General features: G+C 43.9%; 1 protein-coding gene across 1 annotated transcript; it reads right to left on the reverse strand.

Moving 5' to 3' along the window:
* Positions 1 to 2,023: 2,023 nt before the first annotated feature.
* exoc8 (exocyst complex component 8) lies at positions 2,024 to 18,105 on the reverse strand. Its single transcript, XM_083643097.1, has 8 exons — positions 17,732 to 18,105; positions 16,461 to 16,877; positions 15,470 to 15,613; positions 11,798 to 12,110; positions 8,222 to 8,475; positions 6,148 to 6,396; positions 5,361 to 5,588; positions 2,024 to 3,873 (listed from the first exon to the last, which is right to left on the reverse strand). The coding sequence occupies exons 1-8, from the start codon at positions 18,023 to 18,025 to the stop codon at positions 3,694 to 3,696; spliced, it is 2,079 nt and encodes a 692-aa protein (XP_083499223.1). The 5' UTR covers positions 18,026 to 18,105; the 3' UTR covers positions 2,024 to 3,693.
* Between the last annotated feature and the right edge of the window lie 74 nt (positions 18,106 to 18,179).

Raw genomic sequence — 18,179 nt, forward strand, 5'->3', positions numbered from 1 at the left:
TGCATGTCTTGCTGTATACCAGGGGTGTCCACACTTTTTCAGCTTGGGAGCTACTTTTAAAATGACCAAGTCAAAGTGATCTACCAAACATATTTATTTATATATATATACACTGAGTATACAGTGGAAAACAGTGGAACAGTGGAAAAACAGTGGAAACAGTGGAAAAACAGTGGAAACAGTTGGGGGGGGGTTTCCCCCTCAATGCCATGCGATCGACCACACTACCTTCGCGATCGACCGGTCGATCGCGATCGACGTATTGGGCACCCCTGCTGTATACAGTATGTATGTACTTTGTGATTGTATGTGAATTGTTGATAAAGTTTGGTTGGTAATATGAGAAGAGATGCATTAAATCTGTCTTCTACTGTAAGCCAGGATAACCTGTTATGCATGGTATCAACATTACTGCTATTGGTGCTTTGCAAAACAAAACGTGTTGCTTTGCTTTGGAGAAGTTGTAATTTATTGACAACATCTTGTGTCTGACTGACTGACAGAACAGATCTTGGTGGTGGGAATGATTTAAATGGTCCATGGTGTAATGCAGATGCTGCCCCTTGATAAACCTCCTTTAGCAGTAATAGCCTACTACATTAACTTTTACCAATACAATGTAGACCCTGATTTTTTCAGAGATAAATACCACCGACAGGCAACAACTCATGATAAAATACAACAAACACACCACAATAAAATGAGTTTTCTCACAGAATAGATGGGCTGAGGGAAAAAGCAGCTTACTTCATCCATAAAAAGAACACACTGCCTAATTCTCCCTGCCAATCAATGACGAAGTAGCGCCCCCCCGGTGGGCGTTAAAACTAACTGCAACCATCTCAAAAAACGACATTGACAGATTATTTGAAGCGTCAAATTCATATTCTGCGCCTATGTGTATGCATTCCGTAAGACAGTGAATCAAAATGGGTGATGTTTGGTTGCGGCTGATGTGCATGTGCCATATTGAAAGGGAAGCCTGGAACTAAATGTCTGTAGTGCATGGTTAGATGGATAGGTGCCCACAGCCAAGAGCAGTGGGTGGAAACTTCATCAAGGCTTTATAATGGAGTTATAACTGAGAGAGGAAGGTAATTTGGAGGGGGACAGAGCTTGGCGGGCTGCAGCTGACATGCCAGAAAGGTGTTTCCCCCTGTTTCCACAGCCACCTTATAGCGCTCATGAGATTACACACACACACACACACACGCACACGCACAGGTGGGGGGAGGGGTGTATGGAAGGGGGGGGGGACTCTTATTCTGACATCATACACTCTTATTTGTTTTATTTATTGCAGCTGATGCGTAGCAGCAACTCTCTCTCTCTCTGCCTCCGTCACACACAAACAAAACCAGTGAGAGCCACAGACACACAAGTCAGGACCTGCTGCCTTGATTTCTAGACCAGTGAAAATCTGAAATCAGACTTGATTATATGGCCAGCTTTCTTCCACTGCTTAAATGTCCATTTCCTAGCCAGACACAGGGGCCGGGACAACAATTTGTATCTTTCATCTTAGCTCAATATTGCAGCAACAACCATGTTGGACAGGGTGAGAGATTAGGTCATGTGTGCTAATCCTTGCAAGCTGTGATCTATGCAGGAGCAGCTGTGGGTCTGTAGCTGCAGCACTCCTTGGTATGAGAGTCTGGGAACGCTCGGCATGATTTCCCAATCTCTACGGTCATAAGGCTTCCTATTAAGTGGAACATGTCACCCTTTCCTTCCTCAAAGGATTCCCAGCTCCATTTGCTATTTGGCAGAGCCTCTATGCCTGCCTCTATTAGTGGAAACAGTAGGCCTACCTACAGTATGTTGTTTGCAGCCATTGGGCTCACTGTGGCCAGATTCACCCACCATAAGAGGTCACACGGACTGGCACACAGACAGACAGACAGACAGACAGACAGACAGACAGACAGAGAGACAGACAGACACACACACACACACGGTCAAAACAATAGCCACAATTGACCATCTTTCTCCCAGTAAAGAAACAAAGATTGTGGTTGTGCATAATGTTGGCATTTAATTTGTTATTATTGGTACAAACTCACTCATTTTGACAAACGGTCAACATTTACCAGTGCATTTACTTTGTCACTCATCCCTTTTGATCAGTTATTCGTTTTTCAATGATGCTAGAAGACACTTAAATGTACAGTTAACTGTCCCATAGCCTCACAATCAAAGCTGGGTTAGTTTTCATCACTTTTTGTCTAATTGAATGAGCTCACATCCACATCAAATCACATGGCGTTATTTTAAAACTGTGCCAAACAAACAGCACAGACAACAGATCCTCAGAGCAGAGTAAATACATTATGCAAATCAGGTTTTGGACACTTTCTGCGATTCAATTACGAAATAAAATTTAAACAAAACGGTCCAATCGAAGAACTACGCGGTTCCCTCAATGCATATTCAATATGTATTGAGGAAGCGTGTATTCATGGCATGTTTTTGCTCAACTCTGAAGAGCAGTGCAGTTGGCCAGCTATGACCTATGACCCTGCACTCTGACCTTTGACCTATGACCCTGCACACTGAGCTGACAGGACATGCTGCTGATTGTAAAGCAGAGATATGAGTTTCCATGGTCATGTGGAATGAGCCTGTTCCTTCTCTGTGCTGCAGCCTCAGAGCCACAGAGGAAGATCTCCTCTTTAGGTTCTTGCTAAAAAGTAGGAATTGACTTTACAGTCAGGAAAGGTTAGTGTTCTTTTCACCTAGCCTGGTTAAACCATCCTGAGTGTGACCTCACATCCTGTTTGGATCTCTAGGTATCAGTGTGACCTCACATCCTGTTTGGCTCTCTAGGTATCAGTGTGACCTCACATTCTGTTTGGATCTAGGTATCAGTGTGGACTCCAAGCCGTCCACAGTCATTTCAGTGGGTGGGAGTACCTGCCTTGACAAACGACTCAAAATCCAAATTGAAAGTGGAATTTCGCGGCGAAAATGTCTGTTCCGCCGAGAAACTCCACTGGTGCAGATACTCTTGTTCTTGTTTAATTGTTGTTATTGAGTCTATTCCTGCAATAAACTGCACTTACGTCTGTGTAAACTCTACGAACGTTAACGTCACCGCTTGTTGCTTTGAGAGCCACAGGAGCAGCCATTACTGTTTTGCCAGCAGCGTCCCTGATTGGCCGGTTACAATGTCAAGTATGAGGTAGGTTCTTGATTGGCCCGTGGACTTTGTAATTTCAGAAAATCCCCAGGCTGGAGGCCAGACTGAGGCGCAGAACGAAAGAGAATGTGAGTTCACGCGACCGGATAGAGACACTGCGGAGCGCGTCATCATTCAGAAACCACGCCCAAAACGGGGGGAAACAAACCCCCCCCCCCCCCCCCCCCCAATCCTGGCGTGCTCCTATGTCACGGAAGATGAACACTCCAACTTACTTCCTTGACAGGTAGCTCCACATTTTTCCTTCTCGCCAATTCTCAATGGCTTCCTTGTTTTGCTCGGGAGTACAAAAAAACTTTCATTGGCGATTTTTTTTACATTTGTTGTCTGCGCAGCCCACCACACAACAGCTTTTAGCTATGTTTAATTCAAAGACAATTACGCTGGTGTATGGAAGTGAATGGAGAGCTTTCCCCCGTGATGGGCGTGGCCTATTTCATGCAGTGTCTCTACAGTTTACCAGGCTACTTTTCAGCGCGCTCTCCTGGGCGGGGTCAGACCGCAGACGCCATGCTCTCGGGGTTGACCCTCAGCGGCCTGCTGCTCTTCCTCAGGTCCTGCAGCTGTTTGGCCGGCTTGCCCACGCCCGCCTCGAAGCGCCGCTCCACCACGGGCAGCGCCGTGTCGTGCAGGAAGGACGCGTTCTGCAGGATGAAGGCCTTCTTCTGGGGGTCCTGTGTCGGAGGGAAAATGGGTGGAGCTCACTTTTCTACTGCATTGCATGCATACATTTTTCTACTGCAAAACACAATAGCTCTACTCTCAGATATATAGGGATATATAGGGACGGAAGCTTTGAAACATCCACGCAGAGGGGCTGACATGAATAATATGCTCCTAAAACGTGAACTGTTCTGGATACATACATTAAGCACTCTGGCCCCTAAAGGCCTCAATGAGCGATTTGATATCAGACCTTTTTTGTAGAGGGTGGGGGGTCTCCTTCAGCGAGCTTACATTGTCATTGTTGTTTGTTTTTTGTTAGAACTTAACTGTAGCACCTCTCCTTTCTCTAAAGGCTCTTTCACACCGGCCTTGAAAGCCGAAAAATGCACGGAAAATAGGATTCGCGCCTCCGATGTGAAAGTCGTGAACGCGCTTTGGTGGATAATTGTTTTACGCCTTTTGTCCCGCGACGGTAGGTGGTAACAGCGCCGGGTTACCTGGCAACCCGCCTCCATTTGAAAGCGTCGTCGCAGCGAGCCGGAAAAGGTGCGTATGGTCAGCTCTTTCATAAAAAAATTACAGGGCAAATCACCTCATGTATCAAGAAAGTGCAGGAGTGAAAGTAAAAAAAGTAGCCTATACAATCATGACTGCAGGGACGCCAGGAGGAATGCTCCGTGCGGTTAGGCTTTATGCTCAAACGATGTTGACATTAGTAGGTAAAATGAACAGATATAATAATAAGCTTCAGAGGGCTATAGCTGTCTGTGGCGAGTTGGTCTGAGGATATTCCCTCTCGAAATCAGCTCTGTGCATTCCCTTACAAAAACTACTAACGTTAAGTAGTCATGCATTTATAGCCTATATTCCCCCCGACGAATGTTATGCAGACTGCAGCTGTTTGATATGCGGGCGGTCGTGTATCGTTCCAATTTTAGTAGGACACCATATCGATCTGCCCGCCCACCATGCGAGTGCACCTATCCTCCCTGCTCAGCGGACTAGGAGAAGGAGGGAAGTCTTGTTGTTGAATGAATTCGTTCATCATACAGTAGCCTAGGCTACACTAACCTATGAAAATATTCATTTGGGCTAGGAGGAGCTGGAAATCCCTCCGCTCGCCTTTCAATCCGGGAGCGGGGGATTTCACCTGAAAGTACACCACAGCACGGGAATGTGGCCGTGCTGCTTGGCTCTGTGTGAAAGCAATTTCTGTGGCGAGGCTGCGGCCTTTGCGGGACTCCTAAACGGCAATTTTTGCACGATCTGTGTGTGAAAGAGCCTTAATATGCAGTGTGCTGCCTCTGAAGTGGGTCTATTCACACTCCCCCAAACGAACCGCACCAAGGGGGAAAACGCTCTCTGTTTCGGAACAACTGCCCTAAACGAGACAGGTGTGAATACACACCCTCAAACTAAAATCAAAAGTTGCTGTCAAAATTGAGACTGGTGCCACATGTAGTCAGATATGTGAAGAGAAGTTCTTCTCCATCACCTGCTCGCAGCGCAGGCTGTAGTCCACGTGCTGTACGGCCACCAGGATGATCTCCCTCAGGCTCTCCAGCAGCACGGTGTGCAGCTCGGGGAAGTAGAGCTTCAGGCCCTCCTCCAGGAAGCTCAGCAGCTGCTTGGTGAAGGCCACCACTGTGTAGCTGAGGTTCACCCAGCACTCGTCGCCCGTGTACTGCTCCATGCTGCCCACGCCACAGGTGCGCATCTCCTCCTGAAGAGGAAGAAACGGGAAAAACCATGTACATGAACGTAGGGCTGGGCCATAATTCAATATTGTCTTTCAGTGGAATCATATTGTGATGATGATATGGTGATTTTAGAATATCGTGAGCAAATTCTGTTTGATCAAATTGAAAACAACAAGCAAGTTTTATTTAAGATCTCAAAATGATTGGTATGAAATGAATGGTAGCAAATAGCAATATCATTTGAAATTTTATTTTGCCATAACATCTAACATTACCATTCGGTTCAATGGGATGAACAGTAATTTGATTATTTGATTGATTTTGCTTATGACATATATTGATATTGGAAAAGAATGCTTGTCCTGATTATTGGAGTATTGATTCCAATTTCCAACCCTACGGTCCAGTCAGACATGAAAGAGTCGCTAAAGCCAAACCCTGTATTGACATCTGATGGTAAAAAGCATGCTGCTGAAATGGCCATCTGCTATTGGCTGATCTCGGCTGATTTTGACTTTTGAACCGTTTTCTGAAAATCGTGTTAAAAAAAAACGCATTTACGCTTCGACCGACTCATCCCACCTTGAGTTTGGCCAGAGCCTCGGGCGTCATGAGGTTATACCTCCTCCACATCTCCTCAGAGTTGCGGTGCTTGGTGCCCTCGATGATCATGTCCTTGTAGCTCAGCAGAGCCGCCTTGATGTCTTGGGCCAGCAGGGCCTGCAGCGTGAAGGTCAGGTCCAGGCCGATGTCGTTCAGCTGCCTGCAGTGCTCCTTGGCCACTTTCACACACTCTGCTGCCGTCGTCAGGCTCTCCTTACTGTCAAACACCTGGGGGGGGACAAGATTGTACAATACTTAACAAGTATTATGTGCCTTATAGGGCTTTCAGATGAGGAAACACACCCTCTGGTAGCCATTTTGAAGTGCTCAGCTCTTGAGCAAGCGGCAAACATGTTTACAGCCTGGTACCAAAAAAAGCAAAAAACAAAAACAGATTTAGGCTCTATAGCTAATTTCACCATTCGTAACAACTGTATGGGGGGTGAACTTTTTATATAACTCACGCATTTATATAGTCTATGGCTGCAAAGTGAAGTCTGATTGTATATAAGCCAATGGGAAAATGACACAACTTCTCAATTAATTTATTACCTAATGAGTTTATGGTCTCAATCGCTAGTTTGAAGTCTTCTTCAGTGCAGCATGATGTTCATTTGTTAATGATGCTCCCATTTTGAGTGAAATAGACGATAAAGCAGACTATGCTTTGGGGCGTGATTGACAGGTCGCCTGTCCAATGACGGCGCAGCTCGCCGGTGCTGCGGCAATGTCTAGCCTAAAAAATAAAACAAGATGGCGACTGTCAAAATGCCAAACTGGAGGTCCACAAAGCAATGGGTGACATCACGGTGGCTACGTCCATATTTATTATATACAGTCTATGCCAGGGCGTCTCAAATTTCGGACGGAACTACATATCATTGAGGCCGTGAGCACGTGTGTGACACAGATTAGATTTCAGAGCACAAAATAATTAACTATCATTGAGTTTTACTTTTACAGAGCCACTTGTGTGCGTTTGTGTTGTCCTGTGCTTGGCACGCCCGTCGGCTCAAAATGGCACACAGGGACACAGATTCCACGCTCACCGCCTGCTGTGCGTTGGTCGCTCAAAGAGTTGAAAATAGTTAAACTTGAGCGCAAAAAATCTGTGCGTCATGTGCCACCTCTCAAGAGAACAACTCAGTGCTACTTTTGTTTGTGCCGCTTTTTTCAAAGCGTGCTCACCACGTTTGCTTCCACATATCAAGGTGAATCTGTTTTTTTCCCCACGTTGGACATTGTTGAAAACTCCTACAGCAGCCGTTTGACCAGTGAACAATTTGGTCATTGCCCAAGTGCCAAAGAGATCCAAATAAAAATCAAATCAAAACTATACTGAATGTGTGTACTTTAAAGTTATGTTTAAATTACGTTATGGAAAAGTTATGGACATTGATTTATGTCGGGGGGCTTTGCTGGCATTGTTCTGGATCATGGCTGACCAATTCCTGCTTTGCCTGCTGGACGCTGGACATTCCCACTAGGAATATGACGATGCAACTTTGCGATGTAGTTGGTTCCTAGACCCATCCTGACAGTCAGTACGGGTCAGGAAACCTCACCCCATTGAAAGGGTTAGCTTTTTTATGGAAGGTAACCTGTCTATTGCTGGTGAAGCTTTAGAATACGTGGAGGCGGCGTCAGGATCTTCCATATTTAGTTGTAAACATGTAACTTTCTGCAACGAATTCAGCTCCGCCCATGAAATACGTCATGCTGTTTAAAAGGGTCTATTGGGTCTTTCCCTTTAAATGTGTATGCTGTTAAACAGTGTATCTGTTAAACAGATTTATTATTTTTGAAAGATTATTTTAGATTTAGAAATTGTCTATAAAATATAATAGTTTATTGTAATGTAATTTCACATAACACCAACATTTATATTTGGCCCACGGTCCTCCATCCAGATTAACTTTTTGGCCCTTCATAGGAAAGAATTTGGGCACCTCTGTTCTGGATCTTTGAACTTGTGTCAAATTCATAAGTGGACCTTCAACAAAAACACGTTTGAGTCCTCCTCCTGGGTCTATAGGTATTGACAAACAACTACCTGCTTGCTGAAGGCGTCCACGAACATGGTCATGGCGGAGCGGGACCAGACCACGAAGGCGGAGTAGCAGCCCGTGTTCCCCGCAAAGTCGGTCTGGAACTCGCGGGCGGTCTCCAGCAGACTGGTGAAGAAGATGTTGCAGAGCTTGTGGACGTAGAGCAGCGTGGCCCCCTCGATCCTCAGCTGCCGTATGGCCGTCTGGACCGCCGCCGCGCGGTTCTTCAGGAACAGCTCGCAAGCCTTGGTGGACTGGCCTGGAGCACAGCACGAGACAAGACGTTACCCAGGGTTTCTGCAGGCTTCAACAAGTTCAATAGAGAGCCGCAGGGATGACGTATTTTTGTAGTCAGAATGCGGAAATCCCGGACTTCCTGGTTCTTCACTGTTTCTGTCTATGGGATTTTTGAATGGGTTTTTGCCGCGATGCTTCTAATAATCTCTCTTGGCAACGCTGGCTTAATCAAACGCGAACCAGAGTTCAGTCGGATAATCTTCACACATGAGGACCACTTTCATGAGTTTTGTAGCGTAAATGCGAGCCCTAGAAGTAAAAAGCTCGAGCTAAACTAATCCAGAACTACACACTGTCGCATAGGCTTCCACGTCACGTCAGCGCTCAACCTGGACTGTTGTTGGATGTGTGCACTGATTACCCCGGGCTGAACAGGCTGAACCAGGTGAGGGAAAGAGAATTTCCGTGTTCGTCCTTTGAAGTGGTGACGTATATATCCCCATCGACTCAACAGTGTAGTCTCATTTAGCCGTTTGCTAGCTAGCCGCCCTTTTAACGGCACGTAAAAGCTTCAAAACTCATAAAAGTGGTCCACGTGTGTGAAGATGATATTACTAAACACTGGTTCGCGTTTGATTAAGCCAGCGTTGCCCAGAGAGATTATTAGAAGCATCGCACCAAAAACCCATTCAAAACTCCCATAGGCAAAAACAGTGAAGAACCAGGAGTGTTAGCATCGATGATTTCCCAACTCATTCCTGCGGCTCTCTGTTGAAGACCTTTTGAAGACCTTTTGAAGACCTTTATGAATGCAATTTGAGACCTATTCCACGTCCATACTGGCAGAAAAAAGTATGATGGATATGAAGGAAAATCTGGCTTTGAGGCTGATGATGTGAAACTATATTGGGGGATGGCAGCAGGTGTTTTTACAGCGGCGTCATGCGAGACTGAGGTTAATGCAACTTTAGAAAAGTTAAAGCGTAAAATAAAAACGTTAACTTCCTAAACCCGCACAATTTAAGACCTGGCAAAATCGTATTTAAGATATTTTATATACCGTAAATTCCGGACTATAAGCCGCACCTTTTTTCCCGTTTTTTGGCCTTTTTTGGCCCCTGCGGCTTATATAACGGTGCGGCTTATCTATGGATTTTTTCAAAAAAAAAAAAAAAAAAAAAAAAAATCTCTTTTTTAGCACTCTTTCTAACTATAAATCCTATATAACTATAATAAGTTTTAATTTCCTCTCTTGCCCTCTTTTCACCACACTGTATGACACTGTGTGCACTGTAAAAAACAACACAGGTGGTGTTGTGTTATGTTGTTTTGTTGAAATGTTAATAAATGGGAGCTTCCTCAAACAGCCATCTCTTTCCCGACAATCCCCTCTGTGCATGAACCCTTACATATGGTAATTAAACATTAAAACACAAAAAAAAAAAAAAAAAAAAAAAAAAAAAAAAAAAATACCATTAAAACACCCGCGGCTTATAGTCCGGTGCGGCTTATATAAGAAAAAAATAGTCAACTTTGCAGGTGCGGCTTATACACCGGTGCGGCTTATAGTCCGGAATTTACGGTAAATGCAATTTAAGACTTTGTTTTAAGGCCTAAAATTCAGATGATTGGATTTTAGACGTTTTAAGACCCCGCGGAAGCCCCGTTATCACATAGTTCATTACCGAGAATCTGACGACATAACAATGCAGATTTTGCACATCCCTTCACGCTGTAAATTCACAAATTTTTCTCAGCTGTTATGCTGCATATTGCACGTATACATCTTTACATTGATTTATTTTCAAATCAACCACCTTTCCCATTCAAATCCACTCTCTCAGTATGTTCTAAAGGTAGAGTTTTGCACTTTCTGCATGCTGTATTATGCTGGGAAGTTATTTTTTTACCGCGGCGCTGGGCCAGCGGCCCTGTCGGGGTCATAGTTTGGGAGTGGCGGCGTGGTTTTAAAGGTTTGCGCTTGCGTTACTAAATACGCTCTAGTGTAGTAACTGTTGAATGTGTTGTGTTGGATAAAATCCATTCGCTCGATTCTCATTTATAGCCAATCTTTCTTTGTTGTTGTGAAGCCCCATATACTGTACATTGGAAGTGTTGTTGAATCATATTAATTACTATGTGGCAATTAGTTTAAAGAATTGTTTAGGAAAACTTGGAAATAAACACACACCCATAATGACAGTATAAAAGCCATCGTGTGAGGATATCAGGGTTTGTATTCTGTCCCAAATTAGCAACCTACAAAGCTACTTCCTTGAGTAGCTTTTAGGATCGAGACCCTGACTGAAGCACAAGGTGCTAAAAATAGTTCTCCATCTACCAGATCTTCCAGGAGACTTCAACAGCTGTAATATGAGGAGACTTCAACAGCATGTAATATGAGGAGACTAGCAGCAGTTCCTGAGTATATTGGAATCATAATTTAGGAGGAGTGAACATGATCTCAGATTATGACAGATCATTTTGATTATTATAGATTACAGATTATTATATATCTTCTGAACATTCTGACACTAAAATGGCATTTTTCAGACAGACAGATGAGGAGAAAATGAACTTTGTTCAAGTCCTGTCTCTGTCTCAGCAACACACTCGTGAGATTCGACAACAGGAACTCATGTTAGCAGGGAGCGATTAGTTAAGAAGTTACTTGATGTAGGAGCTAAATCTGTGGTTGGAAAAATATTTGTTTTAATCGAATATCTTAGTTACAACTAGATTGAGCTAACAAGGGGCAGCTTTGTGTTTATATATGTGGTGTGTGTGTGTGTGTGTGTGTGTGTGTGTGTGTGTGTGTGTGTGTGTGTGTGTGTGTGTGTGTGTGGAGTTTGAGAACTCACGATCTGTAACTCAAGTTAGCTTGCTAGGTCACCAGGCTCTCTCTCTCACAACACTCCAAGCAGAGAGGTGACCACGGCATGTAGGAGACCGGCAGAGTACCAGCGGAGCCTGCAGTGGTGTGTCTCTATCTAATATTATAGGTCTCTGGCTAAACTCGCAGCAAGAACTTCCTCTTCTGTTTAGCTTAACGGCGGTCGGCCTCCCTAAATAGTCAGATTCAATCTATTCAATCTATTGGAGTGTGAGTGAGTGAGTGTGAGTGAGTGAGTGAGTGAGTGAGTGAGTGTGTGTGAGTGAGTGTGTGTGAGTGAGTGAGTGAGTGAGTGAGTGTGTGTGTGTGTGTGAGTGAGTGTGAGTGAGTGAGTGAGTGAGTGAGTGAGTGAGTGAGTGAGTGAGTGAGCTGCGCTGTGTATTCTGCTAGAAGGTGTGAGTAGATACCGAGTGAATGTAAATGTTTGGCTGAAGGTTAAAGGTTGAAGGACCTAGTCTGATGAGCTGGGACACGGCCCTGCGCGTGGCTCTGGGCCCGCCGCGGAGCGAGCGGTCGGGCGACAGCTCGAACACCAGCACCTCCGTCAGCTGCCGCACGCGCTCCTCCACCCTGGCCCGGAGCTCCTTCACCCTGGGCGTGGCCGGCTGCGCTCTCAGGTGCTGGTTGAGTTTGTCCAGCAGGTCCACGGCTCCCTCAAAGTCCCGCTGGGCGATGCAGACGTCCAGGTCCTCCGGCAGCTCCTGGAGCCACTCGGGGCTCAGGTCCACGCCGCTCTCCTCAGCATGCGCCCGCTCCTCCTCGTCCTACAGGTGAAAGGGTAGGACGATTTCAGAGGGTTGTCAGAAGTGTCGATAGTAGGGGCGTCACGGTACGTGTATTCGTCCCGCGACGTCACGGTATGGGCGTCACGGTTCGGTGCGTGTAGCTATACACGACGAATACGTCAATACACACTCTGCTAATTACGTTCGTCATAATAGTCAATATCCAAATCATCTTGCGCTGTTTATGAACATTGCACATCAGAAAACATCGACAACTCACCCTAGCACTGTGTATTCAGGCTAAATATAGTCCATTTAACTTTTGGAAGCCTTTGCGTCTTGCCATTCATTGCCATGGTATCTTGTTGTGTAGCTAAATGCGTTAGCTTGCGTGGCTAACGCGTTAGCAATGGTATAGCATCAGGTCCTGCTGTCCTTCCTTGCCTGTGCTGAATGTCGGTCGACTGGTTAATATTATGCCAGTTTTATCTGACACAGCCTACATACAATACAACCATATTTTCATTTAGTGGATCAAAATATTGCCAAACTGTGCTGGTTTTATGAGATGCCATCTCCCTTCCGCTCCTTTGACTGTTTACTTTACATCCGAGCATTAGAGGAGGGGCTACAGTAGTGGCTGGTAAAGACGCAACAGTTCCAGCCCGCATTGTTTATTATTATGATCATTTAATTATTAGTTTAACCGACTAGTATTTTGGTGCCGACTAGCGAGGGTAGCGGATGTTTAAACGTTTAACCGACTAGTTGCCTGCATCCCCATATGCAGTCGTAGAGCCAGCCCTACACAAAAATATAATGCAATAGAGTTGAATACAGTTAGTGTTTACTGGTTTAATACACTACAGGGCCATGCTGTACCAATTTATGACACTAGGTGGAGCACTAGTACTAGAACTAGTGTTCAAAAGAAATGCCACAGGTTAAAAATAAATGAAAAATTAAATTTCCCCCCCGTTGTACCGACCTCGTACTGAACCGTGACCCCGAAACCGAGGTACGTACCGAACCGTGGCTTCTGTGTATCGTGACACCCCTAATTGATATACCATCAATACATATCAATCCCAACAATTTGAAATGGATCCAATGTATGGATATCAGCAGTGGTCTTAATAAAAAATCAAACATACTACTGATTGTTCGTTAAAATCATGGTTCCCACACATTTTCATAGATAACATTTCATTTTTCCATAGCAGAAATGATTACTACATTAAACAAATAGGACACACCTCTTTATATTGGCATTTAGTGCTTTGTGTCACTGCATCATATTACATGGAAGCTATTGAAATTAAACATGTATGAATGTTCCATAAAAATATTAACGTAAAATACAAGAAGCACTAATTCAATATAAAGAGGTGTGTTCTATTTTCCCAGAGAAGTAAGAATGTCTGGTATTGATTTGGAGTTACTGCATCACATCACATTCCATCGAAGCTATTGTAGGAAAACAATCATTAATTTTCTATACAAATATGAATGTAAAATACAAGAAACACTAACATTTCAAAATACACACAACAAAATGCCATTACTTTTCCCAAAACTTTCAAGGATGTTACTAATTCCATGACAATTCCAGACCTGGCAAACAAGATTTTGAAACTCCATGACTTTTTCCAGGTTGTTTTCCATGACCTTGGGAACGCTGTAAAATGTTCAAAAAGCACCGATACACCCAGTGAAGTCATTTCACCAATCTTTATATTGGGAACTCAGACCCCAAAAAGTACTGATACACTCACTGAAATAATTTCACAAGTTTTAAATTGAAAACCTGAAACTGTTGCTAACTTTGGTTGATGATGGACAGTATTTAATGTGTTTTTCAAAGCATGTTTTAATGAGAATTAACATTTGAAACAGTAATATTAGCCATCAGGAATTAAGCCAGGGGTCAGCAACCTATGGCACGGGTGCCACCTCTGGCACGCGAAGGGTTAACCACTGGCATGGCATCGCACAGTAGCAATAAGTGCGTAATTACGATTTTTTTTGTAGAAATGTTGAAGTGCCCTGTCAAATGACCTACTTCACAGCCATTTGCAGTTGCGCGGCATGTTATTTAGGATATTTACGGTAGTGACCCACTCTCTGCCTGTGATTGGTTGCTTTCCATGGCTGCAGCAGAGCAATCTAGTAAGAGAGGCGTGATTTCTATTCGCACATAGGATAAGCAATAACCACGCCCTGTGGCGCCGGGATTGGCCAGGAGCAACACTGGAGGGCACGCAGCCCAGCGATTTCATGAACCAACTGTATAGCTCTTGAGAACGGACAGCGATTTCGAGAGCGGACATTGAAATGAATTATGGTCACCTACCTTCCTTAGCATAGTAATAATAATAATAAGCATAATAATTGTAATCTACACAATGTACACAATCTACAAAAACATGCAATAATATAAACGGTGTTGTGTTCACGTTCATAGCTCATATAATATACGGTAATGTATCATATCGTTAATTTCAAGCTCAATTCTTACCCAGAGAAAAGGTACAGCACTGAAAATGTAACAAGCAATAGTTTTTTAAACATCTTTATTTTAAAAGATGAAAACCCCCAGGTGCTTTAGTCCCAAGCTTCAATGCTCCTGGCCAATCCCGGCGCCACAGGGCGTGGTTATTGCTTATCCTATGTGCGAATAGAAATCACGCGTAAGAGAGTGGTGTCTTACTAGATTGCTCTGCTCTGCTCTGGAAGGCAACCAATCAGAGGCAGAGAGTGGCTCACTACCGTAAATATCCTAAATACATGGCTCTGGGCAGCAGGAAGCAGATGAAAAATGCCAGCGCAGAAGACAGATAAGGACCGTGCTGTGTATCTTATATAGTGCTTTCATTTCAATGTCCTGATTTTGGAAGGAATAACGTTAAATGTTGATGTGTGAGTCATTAATCGTGGTGTGGCACACTGATTGACAAGCAAAATTGAAAATGGCACTTCATATCAAAAAGGTTGCCGACCGAACTCTGGGTTAAGCGGTAATGGTTTCATCTAGGGGTGCACCGATCACGTTTTTTGCCACCAATCACCGATTGCCGATCGCCTATGGGAAATATCTGCCCAACCGATCATCGACCGATCACCGATTACTGATCACCGATCACCGATATATAAACTCCTCAAAGAAAGTTTGGAAACGTTATTTTAGGTCGATTATTTCTCCCCTTTAATAATACCAATTGGCATTGTATTTTATATCGTTGGAAAGCCTGATTAGTGATAGGGCTTTTTTTTATAAAAATAAATAAATATATATATATATAAAAAAATTGTCGATCGCCGATTGCATATTTGAGGTCAAAATCGGCCGATACAGATTGCTTGCCGATCGATCGGTGCACCCCTAGTTCCATCCCTACCTCTTCCACGTCGAAGGGGTTGGTGGAGGCCTCGGGCCTGGCTGGGGAGCTGGGCACAGCCACCTCCTCATCCTTCTTGCGCCTGTCTTTGGTCGCCTTGTTCTTCTTGGTCTCGTCCAGGATCTCCAGCCACTCCTTCTTGACCTTTCAAGTAGAAAAAAAAGACATGAGTTACAGTGCAGGAGAGAAAGGAATGATGGGGCAGAGTCCTCTCCTAGCTAGACAAATTAGATCGTGACATTACTCAAAAAATGACAAAACATTTCAAATCAGCCTGAAGTTTAACCATAAAGGAAAGGAAAAGAAAACGTAAAGAAAAAAGGAACTACACTAGAATAAGTAGCTTCATCATAAGATACGTTTTTTTATTGCGTCTGACAGTAAAAGCAGGCAACAAACATAACGACTTCAGTGTCATAATCAGTGATTTCCATAACATTGGATCTCTAAATTTGATAGAAAATTGATCTCTTCATTCTCTTGACACACGACAAAAAGGTAAATGGAAATATCTTTTCTTCTGACTAGTTGAATATGAATGTCTGATGATAAAATATTAAAAAAAAATATGGAAAGGCTTGCTTACAATTGATGTATTTAAACATAAACAAGCATGTTTGAAAAACATTGAAGTGATCTATTGATAGCAACAAATATTTCCTAAAAAAAGAGGTGGAGAAGATGGTTCTTATCTTAGTGAAATCATTCTCAAAAACCTCTTCTGGATTACCAGTCATTTGCTAAGATATGAAGGATCTGTAGTAGCCTAAACAATATTGCATTAGGTTGTAGGGAAACATTTGACTATAATAAAGAGTTAAATGAGAAGAAGGATGGAGCAAAGATCTTTTTTCCACATCTTCGTGGACTTCTTGCATACATGTTCAATATGTTTTTTCTAATTAACTTCCATCTACAATAATTACTAAGAATCTCCTATGTGGCAAATTTCCATTCATTTATATATATTTTAGATTGGTCTTTGATTCACCTTGCTGTTCTCCGCCTGGAAGATGCGGCTGTCGGGGAACATGAGGATCTTGAACATGTCCTTCATGGGCGGGTTGTCCTTGACGTTGACCACGGCGAAGCTCTCCAGCTCGTAGAGGGCGTTGTATTTGTACTTGACCGCACCGCGGCGGTTGGGCAGCCAGGTGGCGATCAGGAGGCAGTCGTTCATGAGGAACGCGTGGACCTTCTGCTGGATGGGAGCCATGTTGTCCACGTCGTACTCGGCCAGGTCCCCGTTGTAGACCAGGTGCCTCCCCGGGGTGTCCATGATGTTCTTACCCCCCTCCACCTTCTCCAGCAGGGACGTGAGCGTCCTCTGCTTCAGCTCCTCCGTCTCCTTGGGGAAGGCGGCCAGCATCTCCTTGGACGTCTCGTCCTTGTCTGTCGACAGCAAGGCCTGAGTGGAAGGACGGGAGGATATAAGATCTGTTATGTAGGACTAGATGTTATCCCTTAATTGCACACGTGAGACTTGCTGCTTATCGTTTATCGCCATTTAAAAAAAAAACATTTTTATCTTGGTGAATTTGCATTATCGGGATAATCGTGAATAGCCTCGCACGAGCGTGAAAACCCTCACGAGTGACTTGGAAAGTACACCTCCTTCCAGGCTCAGAAAACACTGGCGAGATAGTCTGCCCTATATGAACTGATTAACTGTTTTAAACATTGAATTGTTGTGGTTTTATGTTATGTCTTGTTTTCTGTCTTTGCTATGGACCCTCTTGTAAGTCTGATATGAAGCCTGAATTGAATGGGGTATCGTGGAATATCCCTCCACCGTGTAGGTTATACTTCCAACAAAATCGAACATACATACACGTCACAGAATACAAGACACTCAAGATTACCTTCACCCTCCATACTTTGGATTGCTCTTATGTTTTCTTTTTTGTTCTTTTTCTACTGTTCTCTGGTTTCCTTTCTCTTGTTTCTGTTATATTGCTACTTTCTATAGATTATTGAACAATTATTGGTTTGCAAATTCTGAGGTGAGACGTTTTGTTGTTTTTGTTTTGTCTGTTTCTGTTTTTAAAAATGTGCAACTGATAATAATAATGTAGTGGGCGCGTTTTGTATTTGTTATGTTTTTTTTTCCCAACAACAACAACAACAACAACAACAACAACAACAACAATAATAATAATAATAATAATAATAATAATAATAATAATAAAGGCAGTTATTTTGGCCAGGATAATCGTGACATGAAATGTGAATCGTCCCATGCATATGCCTAGAATAGATGACCTGTGTGATGCTCTCCATGATGCTCTTCTGCTCGGTGAGGATGTGGCTGAGCTGGTACATCTCGCTCTCCAGGTAGGAGATCTCCTTGGCCGTCTCGATGAACTGCCGGTAGTTCTTGTAGACGTTCTTCTTCAGGTTCTGGGCCGTCTCGTCGGCCAGGGTCTGGACCTTCTGCCTGTGCTCCTGCAGGTCCCTGTCGCCGTCGGACTGCGCAGACAGCTGCTTGACGTAGTGCTGCGGCTCGAAGCTAGCCGACTCCAGCTGCCTCCGCAGGCGACTGCCCGTGTCCGTCATCTCCTAACCTTGCCTGTGTCCGACTAAGAACAGATGAATTAAAGAAAGAGATGAAAGACAGAGAGAGAGTTCATGTCCGCTTGCAACCCAAACAGGAAGCTGGAAGCTGTTGACACCCTGGAACGTCACGGGATCCAGAAAAAGGGTTGGCCAA

The sequence above is a fragment of the Poromitra crassiceps genome (assembly GCF_964638095.1).
Source record: "Poromitra crassiceps genome assembly, chromosome: 9".
Lineage (NCBI taxonomy): Eukaryota > Metazoa > Chordata > Actinopteri > Beryciformes > Melamphaidae > Poromitra > Poromitra crassiceps.

Excerpts from the sequence above, each read along its gene's own strand:
- exoc8 (XM_083643097.1), bottom strand. The coding sequence starts at position 18,025 with ATGACGGACACGGGCAGTCGCCTGCGGAGGCAGCTGGAGTCGGCTAGC. Across the intron at positions 15,614-16,460 it reads TCCAGGCGGAGAACAGCAAG|GTCAAGAAGGAGTGGCTGGA; the intron begins GTGAATCAAAGA and ends TCTACTTGAAAG. Across the intron at positions 6,397-8,221 it reads TGGACGCCTTCAGCAAGCAG|GTGTTTGACAGTAAGGAGAG; the intron begins GTAGTTGTTTGT and ends GTCCCCCCCCAG.